We start from the raw sequence: 22,599 nt of genomic DNA on the forward strand, positions 1-22,599 counted from the left end.
TGTTTAGTACCCAGGAATGAATTCGTGATCTACTATTAGCTTAAAACTTGACTACGTGATTTTGTTTTTTCTTTCGGATATTGTGACGGCTCTCGACAGTATGAGTGCTCTTTGTTATCTGACCGAAAAGAACATATCGTCGTGGTGGGCGCTGCTTCTCTGCATCTGTGTCGCAGAAATGGCTGTCGGTCAGGTCCGCTATTCTATACCGGAGGAGATGGCGACGGGCTCTGTTGTCGGGAATATCATTCAGGATCTAGGCCTGGATATTAAGCGATTGAAATCTGGGCGGGCTAGGATATTTACTGAAGACGGCAGTGAGTACATTGGTCTGAATGCAGAAAAAGGGAATTTGGTAGTGGCTAAAAGGATAGACAGAGAAGATCTGTGCAAGCAAGTGTCTCCCTGCTCCCTTCATTTCCAAATAATCTTAGAAAATCCAATGGAGTTGCACAGAATTGATGTAGAGATTACCGATATTAATGACAATGCTCCATTTTTTTCTAAGAAGGAATACAACTTCCAGGTTATTGAATCTGCCTCACCAGGAGCTCGCTATTCCCTTGAGAGTGCCAAAGATCCCGATGTAGCGCATAACACAATTCAAACATACAAACTGAACCCTACAGATAATTTCAAATTGAATATTGTATCTCGCTCTGATGGAACAAAGTATATTGAAATGATTCTTCACACGTCGCTCGACCGGGAAAAACAAGAAGAGCATAAATTAACCCTGACAGCATTTGACGGTGGAAATCCTCAGAAATCAGGTGGTGTCAAAATAAATATTGTTGTTCTGGATGCAAATGATAACGCACCAGTCTTCAGTCAGCCTGTGTATAGGGTAACTGTTCCCGAAAACGCTTCTAAGGGCACTGTCATTTTAAGAGTCAGCGCTACTGATGATGATAAGGGAACAAATGGAGAGCTGGTGTATTCATTTTCACAGCATACCAACAGTGCATCATCCCTGTTTAGCATAGATCCCAACACAGGGGAAATTACTGTAATTGGTGTTTTAGATTACGAAAAGGCTAAACATTATGAAATTGACATTGAAGCTACAGACAAAGGCGGGCTCACAGACACAAGTAAGGTGCTTATTGAGGCGATTGACGTAAATGACAATGCACCTGTAATAAGCATAATTTCTCTCTCTAATCCCATACCAGAAAATTCGGCTCTAAATACTGTTATAGCAATGCTCAACATCAAAGACCTGGATTCTGGTAAAAACAGCCAAGTTAGGTGTTTTATTAGCCCTGATCTACCTTTCCAAATCAAGTCAACAACTTCAAATTTTTATAGCCTGATATCTGACGATGTTTTAGACCGTGAAACAGTGCCAGAATATAATATAACAATAACGGCATCCGATGAGGGCTCCCCGCCTCATTCCACAAACAAGACTATCAATTTAAAAATATCTGACGTGAACGACCATGCGCCATTGTTCCCGCAACACGTTTTGACTGCTTTCATCATTGAAAATAATTCTCCTGGCATGCCACTACTCTCTGTCACTGCCAGTGACAAAGACTATGGGAGCAATGCGCGCATTTCTTATTTTCTTGAGGACAACCAGCAGAACGGGATGTCAGCTTCGGCTTATTTTTCGGTGAATGCAGAGAGTGGACAGATACTTGCTGTGCGCACCTTTGACTATGAGCAAACAAAAGAGTTCCACATTCACGTTAAAGCGCAGGATGGAGGCTCTGCTCCACTCAGTAGCAACGTGACAGTGAAAATACTGATCCAGGACCAGAACGACAACCCCCCTCAGGTTCTGTATCCAGTCCAGACTGGTGGCTCTCTGGTGGCTGAGATGGTGCCTCGTTCAGCAGATGTGGGCTATCTGGTGACTAAAGTGGTGGCTGTGGATGTGGACTCTGGACAGAATGCCTGGCTCTCCTATAAACTGCAGAAAGCCTCAGACAGGGCGCTGTTTGAAGTTGGCTTACAGAATGGAGAAATCAGAACTATCCGCCAAGTCACTGATAAAGACGCAAAGAAACAGAGACTGACTGTTATAGTGGAGGACAACGGGCTGCCCTCTCGTTCAGCTACAGTCATTGTGAACGTGGCGGTGGCGGACAGCTTCCCTGAAGTGCTGTCGGAGTACACTGACTTTACACAGGACAAGGAGTACAATGACAACCTGACTCTTTACTTAGTGTTGGCTCTGGCTGTAGTTTCCTTCCTCTTCATCACGTGTTTAGTGGTCATTATATCAGTGAAAATCTACAGATGGAGACGCGAGCGCCTGTTTTACAAATCCAGTGGCAATCTTCCTGTTATTCCGTATTACCCGCCCCTTTATGCAGATGTGGGAGGTACCGGTACGTTGAAGCCTGCGCTGAGTTATGAAGTGTATGGAACTACCGACTCTCGGATGAGTGACATTAAATGTACCCGACCCTTCAGCCAAAGTACTTTGAGTGTTGACCATACTGCCACCAAGACAGTGCCAAGGCACAAAACAGAGTCAGAGAATATGCTTACAGAGGTGAGAGGCATCACTTCATCGTTTTCGTATACTTTTTGTCTATTTAGAAAGTGCTCAGTCAGTGTGTGTGTGTGTGTGTGCTCACTGAAATTCTTATTTCCATGCTTTTTGTTTCTTGCAAACAAAATGTCAACAGGGTTTTGCCATCACTACAAATTACAGATTATTTTGTTTAAGATTTCAGACAATTTGGGAATATGCAATGTCAACATCATTCATTAGGCCTATTCATTTTTTTATTTCACTGTATACTCAAGCATCAATATTGGACTGTGCCCAAGCTTCACACATTATATTAAATTCACCTAGTTATACTTTCGCAGGAAATGTTAAAATCCAGTTATAGTTCTCTTATTTTTGCAGTCTAGTTTTCAAAATGCATTTATCTTCAATACACTGCACACATTTCAGTCCTACTAAAGCTGTGCAACCAATTGCTCTCACATGGAAACACACTACCACGCAGTGCACTACATTTTCAGTGACCTAGTTCCCTTCATAACACCATGCAGCCATGGACATAGGATTGCAAATACACAAAAAGGAAAGAGAAAAGTGACACATTTTTGATCAAAGATTTCAAATGTGGCAGAAGAGAGGACAGAGTAGTCACTACTGATCCTGGGTGGATTGAGCACAAACTGATGAGAGGAAGAGAGAGGCAGCGGGGGAGGGGAAGAGACACGTGGTAAGCGGCACAGCCTCACCATCCCTGTGCAGCATTTGTGTTAGTGATGCACAGCAGCCATTTTGATACACAGCCCCTCTTTGTCTGTAAAATAGTGTGAAGTAGGGATATCAGGCTACCTTTTACTGACTGCAGTGTTAGGGTACAGGCAGACAGAAACAGCTCTTGATAAGATATAAAAGAAAAGAAAATAAGTAACAAAGAGAGGGATTTGTTATATAACAAATGACAAGGGAATGTCAGTAATCAGGACAGAAGCTGAACATGTCTAAAAAAAGTAACACAGGTAGACAGGACAATTAACCTAGAAACTGCCTATATATTAACAACAGAATAGATCTTACTGTACAAAAGGGTGACTTTGTATTTAGATTATTTGTTTTTAGATTATTTGTTGAAGTTTAAAGCCTGGTATAGGGTTTTAATGTAACCCCAACATCACAAATAACCCATTATGATGCCTTTTGTGAGGTAAATAAAAGCATGTGGACATTATGCTTCAGGGGTGACCCAGTGTTCCTATGATGTGGTTGAGGATATTCTTTGGCTCTTACAGTAAGTTTGCTCCATGTGAGAGGAAGTATTACATCAGTGTGTATGGTCTGGGCACTCTGGGTGGTGTGGGAATGTGTGTGTGTTTTACCATTAAAATCAACAGGGTGTGTTCATGTGAAAATACAAGTTGACAAACTACAAAGCAAAAACTCAGGTTAACTGTGTTAATTCCATATCCGCTGGAAGCAGTCTACTGTAATTATCATCCTACATCTGTGTCTGCTTTAACTTTTTTGGCCCTGTGTATACCACTATGTCTCATTTTCTCAGTTTTTATAGTTGTGACTCGTTTTACTGAGTACCATAAATTCTGTTGACCCCATGAGGGTCAAAGCTCACAGAAACATCTTTTCATCTTGTTAAATGGTTCAGCCTGTTTCATTTGCCCTGCATAGCTTCTGTCTGTTTTGTCTTTTTTTGAGGTAAGAAATCTACCTTGAAATTGTCCTGAATCCTACACAACTTCAAACTTCCAGTCATTAGTTTGCCAAACTTGTTACTGACCACAAGACTATAATCAAATGCAGAAGCTCTTGGTCCCCACAGGCCTACCCTGTTGTCTTAGTGTCTTAGCTGGGCTGTCTGGTAAGCAGCTGTGTGCCTTTCTTTATGCCAGTGAGACTCATCACTATTGTGCACTGGGAATGTGGTTAATGTTTACACTATAAAGTTATGTTTACATCGTACATATCCCAGATAATGAGGAACTTGGAGTGTGAGTTCATTCCCATGGAAAAGGCACCCTATAAATATGATGTGACGTGATATTAGATATAAATATAGGCCCTATTATATCACTGATCAAAACTCTCTCAATGTAATGATTGCTGCTGTGTGTCTGTTAGTACTGCTGTTTTGTTGTTTTATACTGAGATCCATATTCAACCCTGCACTGCTGTTAAGAAAGGTCCTTACGTATTCCTCTTTTAAGCTTCCAGCAAACATCCTCCCAGCTTTATTTTCTATAGGGCTGTACTGCTTAATACTATCTTTGTTTTTGTGTCTCATTACATGGCTGGACAAAAAGTGATTTGTATTTATTTGCAAGGCAAATTATTTGCAATTATGCACTATAATCAACTCAACTTTGCCTTTCTTTATGTGACTAGTTGTATGTACATTTTTGTTTGTGTCCCAGAGATTGGTGTGTGATGTTGTGCACTGGTTATTTCTCTTGGAAGGATAACACATGGTGATCACAACATGGAGGGCGTGATAGTATGTGAGATGCCAGTCATGTTTCCCTGAATACATTTAATTCAATATGGGAAAAGCCCTGCATTCTACTGCACTACATAAATAACATATAATGTTATGTTCTTACAACATGTACGACTTATGACGTATGACATGGATTATTATCAGTGACTTGATTATATTTGCAATTACTCTAAAAATGGATTTTTTTTAAATAATAATTTACGTTAATCTAGCTTTCATACTATAGAACTGTAGTCTAAACTGTATGGCCACTGTTCAGCAGCCATCCTTGGCTTTCAGTAGTCTTCTTTTTCCTCCTGATCTCTTTTTCTGCATCTCTCCCCTCCCCCTCTCCAGCTGCACCACTACTGCAGAGAAAGAAAGACACAGAGAAAGGGAAAGGGAGATTGCTTAGTGGAGGACAAATTGTCCTGTCTATAAAAAGAAAGTGTAGACCATGTGGTGTCATTTCATCCATGCTTAGAGCTCTGCATTGATGACTAAAAGGAATAACTCGTTCTTTGTTGGTTTACAATAATTTGTGAAGATTCTTTATCACACAGCAGTCTGTTAATGCATGCTTCATTGAGTGTTTAGTATACTTGTGCGTCATCTCTCACATCGCGTCTTCTGTATCTACCATATTGTTTTTGTAGTGCTGTTTTTTGCTACCTCTGCCAGCTCTCAGGAAGCAGGGTGGGATGCAAGCAGGGGAGGTGGGATGCATGTTACCATAGCAACAAGCTGACTCACTGGCAGGACTGTACCATTTTCATGGAGCCACAGGGGTTCAGTTACAGATGCAGCCTCTGCTGGATGACAGATCTGTATAGTTGTTGATTCTGAAAAGGCAGGAAACACCCCTGTTTTGGGATAAAGAGTTCAGTGTGCTCAGACCTGTAGTGGATGATGATGGAGAAAAGGGAGGGGGAGCAGTGGATCATGGCTGCTTTTGATATTTGTTCTATTTTCTGTTGCCCTATTTATATTACATTCCCCTGTTTATTACAAAGCCCATGTTTATAATGAGTTTACAACCTAAGATGAATCTTTCCTGGTAAATTCTTTGTTTATATGAAAGGAACAGCAGGCACTTTAAGTCTCTTCATTATTGTCATCACCTTGGTTGACCTGGTTTGTATACCCCTGTTATCAGTTACATATTATTATTTAAAATGTGTATTCATATAGTGTATAGTTATATTATGTACAAGTTATTTATACTATAGTAAGTCAGTCTCATAAAAACAAATTGTTACTGTTTGTTTACTTTGTTTAAAAAGCTTGAATCTGCTCTTACAAAGACACTCATGCCCACAACTGTGACCAACATGGGGCCACAGTGAAAAGAATCTCATTAATATGGCATGGATTTGTTTGAGGGCATCGCCTCGAGGCCCCCTGCTGTTGCTATGAAGGTAGTGGTTTTGTGCAGCACTGCAGTATTTTGGTTATGTCTCTTACAGTGCTGCTGTAATCATGATTTTCACTCAGCAATGATAATGTTGGTTATTTATGCTGAGATTACTGCACAGAGCCAAATTTCATCATTTTTGTGCTTCTGTTGGTAAAGGGGAAAGGTTTTTGTTTCTATTTTCTATTGCACAGCATTATTTAATAGTCAATATTGTTGTTGCACAAAATTATATTGTGTGTCATGATCTATCCTCTGGAGTCAAGTTATAATCTCAATCTTTCTCAACAAGATTATAAATTTATGTCTTTTTTTGTTTTTGTTTTTTGTTTGTTTTGTAAGAAAAGCTGAATTGATGATAAAAGCACAAAATCTCTCGCTAGTTCTCTCTATCTATATCTGTCTTGTCTTTCACACACATTCATTGCTTTTCTCAACAGTTGAATAATTCATGTGCACACATAGCACATTGTATTTTTATGAGCTGTTCAATAATCTGAAACAATTTCACAACATACATGAAAATACATTCTCAACATTACAACCTTATTTGTTTTGTGCCACATGGTAAGTATGCTGGTTCCTGTCCTTCCCAAAGCTAGACTTATTGACACCTGTCTAACTGATATCCTTTCTTTGTTGTTTTTCTCTTTCATGTGTCCCCCTTGTTGCTCCATCCTGTTCCTGCTTCCTCCCTGACATTTGTTAAATCCTGACTCACCAAATAAGGTAAGCAACTTGGTGTTATTCATAATTTTCTTAGTAATGCACACACATACAAACTTCATGTGAGGCAGATTACACACACACTGACAGTTTAACATCATATTCAAGATCACGTAATGACAGAATTCTGGCACAAATTGCAGTAGTGACTTGTTTTCCTGTGGTGTCACCACCACACGTTTGCAGTGAGTGAAGTAAAACACATCACAACATCTGAATCTTATACACCTCATAACTTATATTGTATCTCCAATTATTGTTGGATCATATAATGCACACACTGTCACATAGAATGTGGGGCACTCACACTGGTACATAGAATGTGATACAGTGTGAGTACACCAGTGTTAAAAAATATTACACGTACACGTAATTACACTCATCATCATCAAATAAAGATAACTTACATTCTAAAAGTACACAGTCATGCTTGTGTTTTAGTGTATGTATATACTTTACATTTAAAGGGGATATCTGTGTACATAGGACAGCTCTGTTTACTGATAAGCTTATAAGGTCTATTGGGAAGACCAGCTGTCAATGCAACTAATGCCCAATTGAGCTTTCCACTGTATGTTAGATTTCAGCATTTTTTTCTTGGTGTTCTAGACCACCAATTGATATAAACATTTGGAAATATTACATCACAGTAATTATAATTCTGTGGATGGATATAATGTTAAAACATCAGAAACAGCACACACAACACACCAAAAGGACAGAGTCATGCACAAACTGTTGAATGAGCTGTGGTCATTTTGAGTCTGCGTGTGCTGCATATTTCTTTCTTTTTTGTGTGCGTTTGAATTTCCCTATATATATATATATATACACTACCATCCAAAAGTTTGGAGTCACCAGGCCAGTTTTATAGCTTCTCTGATCAGCATAACAGTTTTGCTGTGCTTACATAACTTCACAGTTTTCTAATCATCAATTAGCCTTTTTATCATGATTAGCTAACACAATGTCAAATTAGAACATAGGAGTGATGGTTGCTGGTAAAGTGCCTCTGTATACCTTTGTATATATTCCATTAAAAACCTTTTCTAACTAGAATAGTCATTAACCACATTAACAATGTCTAGACTGTGTCTGATTACTTTAATGTTATCTTCATTGAAAAAAAAAATATTTTTATTTTTTTTAAATAAAGACAATAAAGATAATTTCCAAGTGACCCCAAACTTTTGAACGGTAGTGTATATGATAGGAATATCAGAAATAACTTCCTTGAACTAGCAGCTTTTTTATTTTTTTACTTTTGTTTTACTTTTTTTACCTTTAAAAATCACCATTACTATAGTCCTGTCCTGTGACAGCAGTAAACTGTGCTTTGGGAACAATCTATTCCTGCTTTTGAATTTGTGTGAGGAAAAAAATGGACGAAAGTTTCAGGTTTAGCTTCCCTCGCTGAGTCTTTGAGACTGTCTGCCTCTCCAGCAGCATGCAGCAACAGCAGTTGGCCGCCTGTGTGGCGCTGTCCACAGCAGTGGTGCTGAAAGTAGCTCTGTGCTCTCCCCCTCCCTTTCGTTGCCTTCACACTACCTCTCTACATCTCCCTCTGTCGCCCGTTTCTATTTTTTAAAAAAAAAGAACATCTCTTCTCAATGCTTAACATCATTTGGTTTATCTTCCACATTATTTTTAAATATTGTATAATACAATCTACACAAATTCATTTTGACTTTTTGGACTTTATTCTTTTTAGGACATGGTATAATGTTGAAGAATACTGCATAGGTAGGGTTTTGTAATAGCATACATCGTATAGAATAAAACATTCATGACGTATGTATGTGTAACATTGGTTAATTTGTCGTTACATTTTTAATTTTCTGTAGGCTACATTATACTCTCTATCTTTGAGAAGAGGGGCAGAATGGGAGCAGTTGCCTTCCTACGCCATCTGTTCTCCCCCTCCCTTTTCACTTGCTCTACAGACCTCCATACGGGTATTTTACGTAGGCTGCTGCCAGGATTATTTCTCTGATGCGTGTGGAGACCTGTGAGGACGTAATGACGTCTGCAGGCTGCACTGGCTCTATTTGACCACAGGAAGGCAACGAAGAGCCTTGTCTGCCACAAAAGCATGTGCATGAATGCAGGTACACATACAGGCAAGAGAATAGATGGATTAACACAAAATATTATTTACGTGCTTATGCAGTAATCATAACTGGTTTATTAACTGGACAAGTAGTCACTTATTATCTAAAGAAATGCTTTTAAAAATGTGTATAATTTAGTCCTAATAGTTATATGTTTTATTTACAGATACAGATACATTTTAAAGCAGGTTTATATGATGGTGAGGGTAGATAATAATATTTAATAATGTTTAATATACTATAGGCTAAATAAAGACGTTGAAAGCAATTTCTCTATGGATCATACATAATCCTGCGTCACTGTTCTGTAGATGTTCACTGATGCTATGATTGGTGGGAATAGTCCACCAATGACATCCAGAGCTGTACAAAGAGATCTACTCCATCTCACCGAGTAGCATCAGCCTCTTCACCGTTACAGGAGGAGAGGGATGTGCATGCAAACACAAAGCATGACTGTCGCTGATATATTTGAGGACGCATCTACACTGGATTCTAAACATTCTGTACCTAATCATTTAGGAAATTGGGATTTAAGTGAAAGGACATGGAATTTAAGAAACGTGGAATAATGTGGAGAAAATTACGGTCATGGCAGGTGCTTTTGTGGTGGCATCATTTCTTTCTGTTGTGGAGTACAATAGACGGACAGACTCGCTACAGCATCCCGGAGGAACTGAAACATGGCTCTGTGGTAGGAAATCTAGCCAAAGATTTAAATTTGGTTGTATCAGAACTGTATCGGCGTAAATTGCGGATAACCTCGGAGGCTGGTAAGCAATATTTCAGCGTGGACTTAGGGAAGGGAGAACTGGTGGTGACTGATAGGATTGATAGGGAGGACCTGTGCGGACAAAGACCGTCATGTTTGTTGCCTTTGGAACTAGTTATAGATGATCCCCTCCAGCTGCATCGAGTTGAAATTGAAATACAGGACACGAACGATAACTCTCCTAGTTTTCTTAATAAGGAGAAGGTGGTCAAAATAGCAGAGCTGGTAAATCCAGGCGCACGGTTTCCTTTGGAAAGTGCACATGATCCTGATGTTGGCACTAATTCTGTACGCTCCTATCTCATAAGCAAAAATGACAATTTTAAGCTGACTGTCAAAACCCACAAGGATGGAAGGAAGATCCCTGAACTGGTTCTTGAAAAACCTCTTGATCGAGAAAAACAGCCTGTGCACAACCTTATTCTTACTGCTGTAGATGGTGGAGATCCTGTGCGCTCAGGGACATCTGACATCACAGTTATAGTACTTGATAACAACGATAATGCGCCACAATTTGAAAGACAGGTGTATGAGGCTAACGTCAGCGAAAAGGCAACACCTGGAACAGAAATATTACACGTCAAAGCTACAGATGCAGACGAAGGACTAAATGGAGAGATTGAATATTTTTTTGCAGAACAAACTATAAATCTGATTTTCTTGTTATTTGACATTGACAAGTCTACTGGAGCTGTTGTTGTCAAGGGAAATTTAGACCATGAAACAACTTCTTTACATAGATTTGATATAACCGCTAAAGACAAGGGTAATCCTGAGATGGATGGGCACTGTAGTGTAGAAATCAAAATTCTTGACGTCAATGACAACATTCCAGAAATTATTGTTATGTCTTTAAAAACACCTGTTCCAGAAGATTCTGCTATAGGAACAGTTATTGCTTTAATAAGCGCAAAGGACCCAGATGCTGGTGATAATGGAAAGGTTACATTAACCATATCTCCCAAATTCCCGTTTAACTTAAATCCATCTCTTTCTAATCATTACTCGTTAGTGACCAATGGGCCACTTGACCGTGAAAAAAATGACCAGTATACTGTAAAGATAACGGCCACTGATTCTGGAAAACCTCCGTTAACGAGTGAAAAGACAATACTTGTAGCGTTGTTAGATGTGAATGATAACCCTCCAGTTTTCTCCCAGCCTTCTTATAGCATTTACGTAAAGGAAAACAATCCTCCGGGGAAGATTCTGTGTTCTGTGTTAGCAACTGATCATGATACAGACGAAAACATGAAAGTCTCTTATTCTATACTGGACTCTAAAGTGCAGGACGTTTCTGTCTCCTCTTATGTTTACATTAACTCAGATAACGGCAGCATCTACAGCATGCACTCGTATGACTATGAGAAGCTGAAGGTGTTTCAGATTCAGGTTCAGGCGAAGGATCAGGGCTCTCCGCCTCTCAGCAGCAACGCCACTGTCCATGTTTTCATTCTGGACCAGAACGACAATGCCCCCGCTGTTATTTACCCCTCCTCCGCTGCTCTGGGCTCCCTCTCTCATCAGAGGATGCCCCGCTCCGCTAAAGCGGGTCACCTGGTTACTAAGGTGACAGCTGTGGACGCTGACTCGGGCCACAACGCCTGGATCTCCTACAGACTGGCAGAGGCCACAGACGCCTCTCTGTTCACTGTCAATCTGTACACAGGGGAGGTGAGGACTAAACGTGCTGCGTCCGAGCAGGACGACTCCTCTCAGAGGCTGCTTATAGAGATCAAGGATGACGGAGAACCGGTCCAGTCCGCCACCGTCACGGTGTCCATCCTGCTGGAGGACGGTCTCCATGAGCCCATCTTAGACCTCCGACAGAAAGTGGCCGAGCCCAGCAAGAAAACGGGCAGAATCACCCTTTATTTGATCCTGTCTCTGGCCTCGGTGTCCGTGCTGTCTCTGGTGACTTTTCTCATCTTAGCGGTGAAATGCATCAGGAACAGCAGAAGCAGCGGCAGCTGCTGCATGAGACGGAGCGACTGTGATGATTACAAGAACCCCAACAGAAACCTGCAGATTCAGCTCAACACTGATGGACCTATAAAATACGTGGAGGTCCTGGGAGGAGACATGCTGTCTCAGAGTCAGTCCTTCAGGTCCTGTATGTCTCCAATGTCAGAGTACAGTGATTTCACGTTGATTAAACCCAGCAGCACCACAGACTTTAAGGAGGTGATCAGTGTTCTGGATGCGTCTTTACCAGACAGCACCTGGACCTTTGAGAGCCAGCAGGTGAGCAGAAAATAACTTTTAATCATAATATTGACAAAACGGCCATACACTGTGATCAGTCACAAGTTTCTGATGAGAGTATCTATTAATTATTTATGCTTGTTTTATGGCGCTGTTATAGTGGGTAGCATATTCTCCATACACAAACAAATCTTTAATATAGTTCCAATTATACATATTTCTTAATATTTCAGCACTCTGACAGCGACAGGTGTACTGCTGACAGACCTAAATGTACAAAAATGATGTTTGCATATGATTTTCTTTCTTTCTTTCTTTCGTTTTTTTACTTTCTTTCGTATTTGTTCACCCTGTGTGCCTGTAGAGACTAATAATCAGTGGCTCTGGCCAAATAAAGGCAGGGCAATAATACGAGCTGCGACTTTAAGGCTGTCGGTCTGTTTCCTTCTTATTGGATAGTAGTGGTGGATGCTGCCCACCAATAGAAATCAGAACTGTACAAAGCAATCTAGTCCCTGCCCCCATTCAGCCTCTGAGCTGTAACACTTAGAATGCGAACAGCTAGAGGAGCGAGGAAGTGATGATGTCGTATTTTGCTATATACGGATTTAATGTTTCGGCTTTCATCCGTGGTTAGATTTTGTGAATATGGCTGCATGGGAATAATACATGCGATGATGGATTTTAGTTTTTTTCTACGCATAATGTCGATTGGAATTATTGCCTTCTAGCGGACCAGGATGACAAAGAGAATGGGATACCAAGACTGGAGATGCTTGTCGCTTTGGTTACATTATTTCGTTCTCTTGTGGAGTACAATAGATGGACAGACTCGCTACAGCATCACAGAGGAATTAAAACAAGGATCAGTGGTCGGAAATCTAGCCAAAGATTTGGGTTTGACATTATCTGAGATGTTTGACCGTAAACTGCGTGTCGCCTCTGAGGCTGGTGAGCAGTATTTCACTGTGATTGCGGGGAAGGGCGAGCTGGTGGTGAATGACAGAATAGACAGAGAGGCTTTATGTGGACAAAGCGCCAGCTGTATATTGCCTTTGCAGGTTGTCATAGAAGATCCATTACAACTTTTTCGCGTTGAAGTTGAAATTCAAGATGTTAACGACAATGCGCCCAAATTTCCGTCAAATAATATCATATTAGAGATTGCGGAATCCACAGTTACTGGGGTTCGGTTTCCACTAGAAAGTGCCATAGACCCAGATGTTGGAAGTAATTCAGTAAAATCATACACTCTCAGTAAAGACGAGTGTTTTAGTATTGTGATTAAAGAAGTTGCAGGTGGGAGAAAGGTTCCAGAATTAATGTTATCAAAGGTTTTAGACAGAGAGAAAAGAGCTGTTCACAAGCTCTTTGTGACAGCTTTAGATGGTGGCAACCCAGTGAGATCAGGAACCTCTCAGGTGACGGTCAGAGTTCTTGATATCAACGATAACGTTCCCGCTTTTGAGAAACCATCATACAAAATCTCTGTGGCTGAAAATGCTGCAGAGGGAGCGTTAATAACACAAACAAAAGCGACAGACATGGACGATGGTCAGAATGGAGAGATTGAGTATTCATTTGGAGCACACACTTCAGATGATGTTCTCTCTCTTTTCAGTATAGATCAAATGTCTGGAACAATTTTTCTTAAAGGAAAATTAGATTTTGAAACAACTGTAAATTATGAATTAGACGTTAGCGCAAAAGACAAAGGTAATCCAAGAATGGAGGGGCATTGTACTGTGCATGTTGAAGTTTTAGATGTCAATGATAATCCCCCAGAAATAATACTGACCTCTCATCCAAAGCCAGTGCGGGAAGATTCTCCTAACGGTTCAGTAGTAGCTTTGATCAGTGTTCGCGACCTTGATTCCGGCGACAATGGAAAAGTAACGTTACATCTCCCTCTGAAATGTAAGTTTGTCTTGAAACCGTCGTTTTCCCATAATTACGCACTGGTTACCAGTGGTGTTTTAGACCGAGAAAATGTCTCTGAATATAATATTGAGATTACAGCAACTGATTCAGGCTCTCCTCCACTGTCCAGTAAGAAAATTATACCTGTCAGCATCAGTGATGTGAACGACAACCCCCCTGTATTTACTCAGCCTTCTTATGATGTTTATTTAAAAGAGAACGGAGTCCCAGGCTCCATACTGTTTTCAGTATCAGCATTTGATCTGGATTTTGGTGAAAACGCCAAACTCTCTTATTCTATACTGGACTCTAAAGTGCAGGACGTTTCTGTCTCCTCTTATGTTTACATTAACTCAGATAACGGCAGCATCTACAGCATGCACTCGTTTGACTATGAGAAGCTGAAGGTGTTTCAGATTCAGGTTCAGGCGAAGGATCAGGGCTCTCCGCCTCTCAGCAGCAACGCCACTGTCCATGTTTTCATCCTGGACCAGAACGACAATGCCCCCGCTGTTATTTACCCCTCCTCCGCTGCCCTGGGCTCCCTCTCTCATCAGAGGATGCCCCGCTCCGCTAAAGCGGGTCACCTGGTTACTAAGGTGACAGCTGTGGACGCTGACTCGGGCCACAACGCCTGGATCTCCTACAGACTGGCGGAGGCCACAGACGCCTCTCTGTTCACTGTCAATCTGTACACAGGGGAGGTGAGGACTAAACGCGCTGCGTCCGAGCAGGACGACTCCTCTCAGAGACTGCTTATAGAGATCAAGGACGACGGAGAACCGGTCCAGTCAGCCACCGTCACGGTGTCCATCCTGCTGGAGGACGGTCTCCACGAGCCCATGTTAGACCTCCGACAGAAAGTGGCCGAGCCCAGCAAGAAAACTGGCAGAATCACCCTTTATTTGATCCTGTCTCTGGCCTCGGTGTCCGTGCTGTCTCTGGTGACTTTTCTCATCTTAGCGGTGAAATGCATCAGGAACAGCAGAAGCAGCGGCAGCTGCTGCATGAGACGGAGCGACTGTGATGATTACAAGAACCCCAACAGAAACCTGCAGATTCAGCTCAACACTGACGGACCTATAAAATACGTGGAGGTCCTGGGCGGAGACATGTTGTCTCAGAGTCAGTCCTTCAGGTCCTGTATGTCTCCAATGTCAGAGTACAGTGATTTCACTTTGATTAAACCCAGCAGCACCACAGACTTTAAGGAGGTGATCAGTGTTCTGGATGCGTCTTTACCAGACAGCACCTGGACCTTTGAGAGCCAGCAGGTGAGCAGAAAATAACTTTTGATAATAATAGCAGATATCGCAACCACTGATGGGAAGAAATGGAAAATCTATCTATCTATCTATCTATCTATCTATCTATCTATCTATCTATCTATCTATCTATCTATCTATCTATCTATCTATACAGGCTGCTCTGTCTTATTACAGTAGGAAAGTAGTGTATGTCTGGTGGTCTTTTTCCATATCCTTTTCCCTTGTGTTTTATACATACATATTTTGTCTAGGCATACTTTTCTTTATTGCTTGTATACGGTTTTTTATTTTGTTTTTTATTTTAGTCTAGTAAGAGAAACAGCATGAAACAAATATATATCCAGAAACTATTATTGGCTCTGTGTTACGGCGTACCTCAATACTTAAACGAACAATTCAGCACCACGACAGTGGACAGCGCAATGCAACATCTATCCTTGTAAATATTTTGACTAATTTATGACAGCAGGGGACTTGATCAAAAGCTGATTTTAATGTTATCCACTTTTGACAGTCACACGGTTTCGTCATTAATTCCACATTCAGAAGCATTTGTTCTCATCACCTCAGATACAATCTCAGACAGAGAATATATGCTGCCACTTATGCTGCCAAGTATGTGGATCCCTCTCTCTCTCTCTCTCTCTCTCTCTCTCTCTCTCATTGGTTGGTGGATTGGATGGTGCGCACCAATAGAATGAAGGACTGTACAAAGCAATCTACTCCCTGCCCCCATGCAGCATCAGCGCCATAACACTTACAATGCCGTGAGCTGGAGAAGAAAGAGCAATTTAGCTCCTACTTTCTGTGTTTTATTGAAATTAGATCCATGCTCGAACACTTACGTTTTTGGAGAGGCGGGTCTTTGCTGCTGTCATGGATTCAAGCAATGTTATGCATATGATTTCGATGGGAATTGATGTAATATAGCGGTTTAAGGATGACAAAGAGAAAAGGATACAGAGACTGGCGATGGCAGGCTCTGTGGTGGCATCATTTCTTTCTCCTGTGGATTACAATAGACGGACAGACTCGTTACAGCATCACCGAAGAACTTAAACAGGGTTCTGTTGTTGGAAATCTTGCCAAAGATCTTGGTTTAGGATTATCTGAGATTTTTGACCGCAAACTGCGTCTTGCTTCTGAGGCTGGTAAGCAGTATTTCACTGTGGATGCGGGGAAGGGCGAGCTGGTGGTGAATGACAGAATAGACAGAGAGGCTTTATGTGGACAAAGCGCGAGCTGTGTTCTACCTCTGCAAGTGGTTGTGGAAAATCCTTTGCAGTCCCATCGAATTGAAGTGGAAATAAGAGATATAAATGATAACTCTCCTAGTTTTCTTACCCAGGAGGTTAGCCTTAAAATACCAGAGTCCGTAGCCCTTGGCAAAAGGTTTCCTTTGGAAAAAGCGGAGGACCCTGATGTCGGAAGTAATTCTTTGAAAACATATTCTCTTAGCAAGAACGAGTATTTTTCTCTGAAATTTAAGGACACAAAGAATGGCAAAGCTGTCCCAGAATTAGTGTTAGAGAAGCCTTTAGACCGGGAAAAGAACGCTCTCCATCAGCTGCTGCTGACAGCATTAGACGGAGGAAGTCCTGTCACATCAGGGACGTGTAAAATCACAATCACTGTACTTGATATTAATGACAATTTTCCAGTATTTAGTGAAAATGAGTACAAGGTTTCTTTGAAGGAGAACAGCACCAAAGGGACATTTGTAATAAAGGTTATGGCAACAGATGCCGATGATGGTCATAATGGCGAAGTTACATATTCTTTTGGGTCCCGCACCCCAGACTCCGTTTTGTCAACGTTTAAGATCAATGATATGACTGGGGAAATTTTTTTAATAGGTCCATTAGATTATGAAAGTTCTACATCATATCTCATTGATATTACTGCAAAAGATAAAGGCATCCCCGAAATGGAGGGTGACTGTCGTGTGCAGCTAGATGTAGAGGACATAAATGATAATGCTCCAGAAGTTGTCCTTACATCAAAACCCAGTCCTGTACGCGAGGACGCATCGAATGGCACAGTAGTGGCTTTAATTAGTGCTCGAGATCTTGACTCCGGTGATAACGGTAAAGTAACATTACACCTTCCAAAAAGATCTCAATTCACTCTGAAACCTTCATTTTCCAATAATTACGAACTGGTTACAAATGGTCCTTTAGACAGAGAACGTTTCCCAGAGTATAATATTGAAATAACAGCCACTGATTCAGGTTCTCCTCGCCTCTCCAGTAGTAAAATTATACCTGTCAGCATCAGTGATGTAAACGACAACCCTCCTATTTTTACTCAGCCCTCCTATAATGTTTATTTAAAAGAAAACGGTGCGCCAGGCTCCATACTGTACTCAGTATCAGCATCTGATCTGGATTTTGGTGAAAACTCCAAAGTCTCTTATTCGATATTGGACTCTAAAGTGCAGGACGTTTCTGTCTCCTCTTATGTTTACATTAACTCAGATAACGGCAGCATCTACAGCATGCACTCGTTTGACTATGAGAAGCTGAAGGTGTTTAAGATTCAGATTCAGGCGAAGGATCAGGGCTCTCCGCCTCTCAGCAGCAACGCCACTGTCCATGTTTTCATCCTGGACCTGAACGACAATGCCCCCGCTGTTATTTACCCCTCCTCCGCTGCTCTGGGCTCCCTCTCTCATCAGAGGATGCCCCGCTCCGCTAAAGCGGGTCACCTGGTTACTAAGGTGACAGCTGTGGACGCTGACTCGGGCCACAACGCCTGGATCTCCTACAGACTGGCGGAGGCCACAGACGCCTCTCTGTTCACTGTCAATCTGTACACAGGGGAGGTGAGGACTAAACGTGCTGCGTCCGAGCAGGACGACTCCTCTCAGAGGCTGCTTATAGAGATCAAGGACGACGGAGAACCGGTCCAGTCCGCCACCGTCACGGTGTCCATCCTGCTGGAGGACGGTCTCCATGAGCCCATCTTAGACCTCCGACAGAAAGTGGCCGAGCCCAGCAAGAAAACGGGCAGAATCACCCTTTATTTGATCCTGTCTCTGGCCTCGGTGTCCGTGCTGTCTCTGGTGACTTTTCTCATCTTAGCGGTGAAATGCATTAGGAACAGCAGAAGCAGCGACAGCTGCTGCATGAGACGGAGCGACTGTGATGATTACAAGAACCCCAACAGAAACCTGCAGATTCAGCTCAACACTGACGGACCTATAAAATACGTGGAGGTCCTGGGAGGAGACATGCTGTCTCAGAGTCAGTCCTTCAGGTCCTGTATGTCTCCAATGTCAGAGTACAGTGATTTCACGTTGATTAAACCCAGCAGCACCACAGACTTTAAGGAGGTGATCAATGTTCTGGATGCGTCTTTACCAGACAGCACCTGGACCTTTGAGAGCCAGCAGGTGAGCAGAAACCGATACATAATCTCACAGTTTCTCTTTATTGTTTTATGTTTTATTGCCTGGCTACGGTCAAAGCATTTGATCTGATATGACGCAAACATTTATTAAAAGTATTTATGTTTCTTTAATAAATGCGAGTATGCATGACCACTGACATATATGCGATTTTTTTCATTTAACTAAAAATAAAATTAATAAAAAAAAAGAATATTAAGGGGACTTGTTTAGTTGATTTTTTGCCATAGAGATAAATATACTGTCTTCTGTTTGTGTGGTATGTATTGCCAGTGCAAGCACAGTACTCACTGTGAAATAATCAGGGCTCAGATTGCAAAACTACAATATGTTGTATTTAAGACAAAAAACTCTCGAAATATCAAAGAAAATACATTTTTACTAATTCCACTCGATTTTATTTAATTTCTCATTGTTAAACAGCCCGTTATGTCAGGTTTGCACTCTTAAAAGCACTGCTGGCGCTTGAACGGCTCTGTCCTGCTTTTATTGGATGGATGGAGGATGCTGAGCGCCAATAGCGTTAGGAGTTATACAAAGAGATCTATTCCCTCCCCCATCCATTCTCAGCACTGTAACCAGTGCATTGCTTGCAGTCCGACATGAAGGGGGGATGCGTTTGAACATTTGGATGAGATAACACACATTTGATTTACATCTCATGATGCAGGACAATGAATATGCGAGCAGTACAGGACATGCGTCACAGATGGATTTTCAAATTGATCTCGTGATTCTAAATTATATTTTGATGGGAAATAACGTTGTATTGTAACGGACCGGTGATGACAAAGAGAATGGGATACAGAGACTGGAGATGGCAGGCTCTCTGGTGGCTTCATTTCTTTCTCTTGTGGATTACAACAGACGGACAGACTCGTTACAGCATCCCAGAGGAGCTGAAACAGGGTTCTCCTGTGGGAAATCTTGCCAAAGATCTGAGTTTGGGTCTATCAGACATTTTTGACCGTAAACTGCGTGTCGCCTCTGAGGCTGGTAAGCAGTATTTCACTGTGGATGCGGGAAAGGGCGAGCTGGTGGTGAATGACAGAATAGACAGAGAGGCTTTATGTGGACAAAGCGCGAGCTGTGTTCTACCGCTGCAGGTTGTGATTGAGAATCCGCTACAGCTACACAGAATAGAAGTGGAAATAAGAGACGTAAATGACAACGCTCCTAGTTTTCTAAAAAGTGATCATGTAATAGAAATCGCGGAATCCACCCTAGTAGGAATTCGTTTTCCATTAGAAATGGCAGTGGACCCTGATGTTGGAAGTAACGAATTGAAAACTTACACGCTAAGCAAAGATGATTGCTTCACTCTAAAAGTTAAAGAAATTGAAAATGGTAGAAAAGTACCAGAGCTGGTATTAAACAAATCATTAGATCGTGAGAAAAAAGCCGTTCACAATTTATTTCTTACAGCTATGGACGGAGGAAATCCTGTCAAGTCTGGAACTTCAAAAATAACAGTAACAGTGACTGATAATAACGATAATGTGCCAGTATTCGAGAATAGTTTATACAAAATCGCTATTAATGAAAATAGCCCAAACGGCTCCTTTGTAATATCAACAAAAGCAACAGATATAGATGAAGGTCTGAATGCAGAAATTGAGTACTCCCTCGGTGTACACATGCCGCCATCAGTTCTGTCACTGTTTTATATAGATTCTGTTACTGGAGATATATATTTAAAACAGCCTTTAGATCACGAAAGTCAAACCTCATATCGAATAGACGTCAGTGCAAAAGATAAAGGCTTACCTAAAATGGAGGGTCACTGCAGTGTGCAGGTGGATGTCTTAGATGTAAACGATAATGCCCCAGAGATTGTGCTCACTTCAAAGTCCACTAATGTGCCCGAAGATTCTCGTAGTGGGACAGTAGTAGCTTTACTCAGTGTCCGCGACCTTGATTCCGGTGATAACGGAAAAGTGACAATACAGCTTGGCAAAGGCACTCCTTTTACTCTACAACCGTCTTTTTCTAATAATTATGCCCTGGTTACCAGTGGACCTTTAGACAGGGAGAATTTCCCAGAATATAACATTGAGATAACAGCCATTGACTCGGGGGTCCCTCCACTGTCTAGGAAGAAAATTATACCTGTCAGCCTCACTGATGTGAATGACAACCCTCCTGTATTTACTCAGCCCTTCTATACTGTTTATTTAAAAGAGAATGGCGTCCCAGGCTCCATACTGTACTCAGTATCAGCATCTGATCTGGATTTTGGTGAAAACGCCAAAGTCTCTTATTCTATACTGGACTCTAAAGTGCAGGACGTTTCTGTCTCCTCTTATGTTTACATTAACTCAGATAACGGCAGCATCTACAGCATGCACTCGTTTGACTATGAGAAGCTGAAGGTGTTTCAGATTCAGGTTCAGGCGAAGGATCAGGGCTCTCCGCCTCTCAGCAGCAACGCCACTGTCCATGTTTTCATCCTGGACCAGAACGACAATGCCCCCGCTGTTATTTACCCCTCCTCCGCTGCCCTGGGCTCCCTCTCACATCAGAGGATGCCCCGCTCCGCTAAAGCGGGTCACCTGGTTACTAAGGTGACAGCTGTGGACGCTGACTCGGGCCACAACGCCTGGATCTCCTACAGACTGGCGGAGGCCACAGACGCCTCTCTGTTCACTGTCAATCTGTACACAGGGGAGGTGAGGACTAAACGTGCTGCGTCCGAGCAGGACGACTCCTCTCAGAGACTGCTTATAGAGATCAAGGACGACGGAGAACCGGTCCAGTCAGCCACCGTCACGGTGTCCATCCTGCTGGAGGACGGTCTCCACGAGCCCATGTTAGACCTCCGACAGAAAGTGGCCGAGCCCAGCAAGAAAACTGGCAGAATCACCCTTTATTTGATCCTGTCTCTGGCCTCGGTGTCCGTGCTGTCTCTGGTGACTTTTCTCATCTTAGCGGTGAAATGCATCAGGAACAGCAGAAGCAGCGGCAGCTGCTGCATGAGACGGAGCGACTGTGATGATTACAAGAACCCCAACAGAAACCTGCAGATTCAGCTCAACACTGACGGACCTATAAAATACGTGGAGGTCCTGGGCGGAGACATGTTGTCTCAGAGTCAGTCCTTCAGGTCCTGTATGTCTCCAATGTCAGAGTACAGTGATTTCACTTTGATTAAACCCAGCAGCACCACAGACTTTAAGGAGGTGATCAGTGTTCTGGATGCGTCTTTACCAGACAGCACCTGGACCTTTGAGAGCCAGCAGGTGAGCAGATAACAGCTCATATTGTGTTGAAATTTCATATTCAAAAGCTTAAACGTTCATTGTCAAAAGCTTCATGATAATGTTTTTTTTATTATTATTATTATTTCTCTCTAGTCTCAGGCATGGGAATAACCATGAGTAAAACTTTTGTTGACTCTTCATTCTGTTATCGGGCGATGTGAGTGATACTACTTTTCAACAACAACAAAAAAGTATGACCAATAATCGAAACACAAATAACACATATTGACATACTTACTTGTTTTCATTTACCCCCAAAAAACACGCTTTGTTTAGAGTGTGGCATTTTTGCCTTGATTTTGCTTTAGTGTACATCATTTTTTCTGACTACACAATTCTGTCACAAAAAGTGACAGATTTGATTGAATGTATCCACAATACAATCTTAAAATCAACAATTACATTTATCTCACACTTGTCTCACGCACACAATGCATCCAGGCCAAAGCTCAGAGGGGCTTGTGTGCCTTTAAAATCAGTACTCTGTCTCTCCTTCCTATTGGTTGTTAGTGATAGATGCTCTGCTCCAATCGCATACAGAACTGTACAAAGAGATCTACCC

At 41.8% G+C, this 22,599-nt stretch overlaps 4 protein-coding genes across 42 annotated transcripts in view; all 4 read left to right on the forward strand.

Annotated features, from left to right (window-relative positions):
• Positions 1-22,599, forward strand: part of LOC114442521 (protocadherin gamma-C5-like) — a 214,004-nt gene that overhangs the window by 164,751 nt on the left and 26,654 nt on the right. For 2 of the 39 annotated variants that reach the window (XM_028416158.1, XM_028416182.1), the window contains exon 1: positions 94-2,509. The exons of the other annotated variants lie outside the window; for them this stretch is intronic. In XM_028416158.1, the coding sequence (XP_028271959.1) occupies positions 101-2,509 (2,409 nt within the window). In that variant the 5' untranslated portion in view covers positions 94-100. Of the gene's footprint in view, positions 1-93; positions 2,510-22,599 lie in introns of those variants that run through there. 39 annotated transcript variants of the gene reach the window in all.
• On the forward strand, positions 9,751-12,234 carry LOC114442526 (protocadherin gamma-C5-like). The gene has a single exon (XM_028416201.1). The coding sequence runs from the start codon at positions 9,751-9,753 to the stop codon at positions 12,232-12,234; it is 2,484 nt and encodes an 827-aa protein (XP_028272002.1).
• Positions 12,906-15,389, forward strand: LOC114442983 (protocadherin gamma-C5-like). Its single transcript, XM_028416873.1, has one exon. It carries the CDS (start codon positions 12,921-12,923, stop codon positions 15,387-15,389), a length of 2,469 nt encoding a protein of 822 aa, XP_028272674.1. The 5' UTR covers positions 12,906-12,920.
• Positions 19,501-22,028, forward strand: LOC114442527 (protocadherin gamma-C5-like). The gene has a single exon (XM_028416202.1). The coding sequence runs from the start codon at positions 19,563-19,565 to the stop codon at positions 22,026-22,028; it is 2,466 nt and encodes an 821-aa protein (XP_028272003.1). The 5' UTR covers positions 19,501-19,562.

Source organism: Parambassis ranga, chromosome 10 (genome assembly GCF_900634625.1).
Source record: "Parambassis ranga chromosome 10, fParRan2.1, whole genome shotgun sequence".
NCBI lineage: Eukaryota > Metazoa > Chordata > Actinopteri > Ambassidae > Parambassis > Parambassis ranga.

Bases quoted from the DNA above. Each gene is read 5' to 3' on its own strand.
- LOC114442526 (XM_028416201.1), top strand. From the start codon at position 9,751: ATGGAATTTAAGAAACGTGGAATAATGTGGAGAAAATTACGGTCATGG.
- LOC114442983 (XM_028416873.1), top strand. From the start codon at position 12,921: ATGACAAAGAGAATGGGATACCAAGACTGGAGATGCTTGTCGCTTTGG.
- LOC114442527 (XM_028416202.1), top strand. From the start codon at position 19,563: ATGACAAAGAGAATGGGATACAGAGACTGGAGATGGCAGGCTCTCTGG.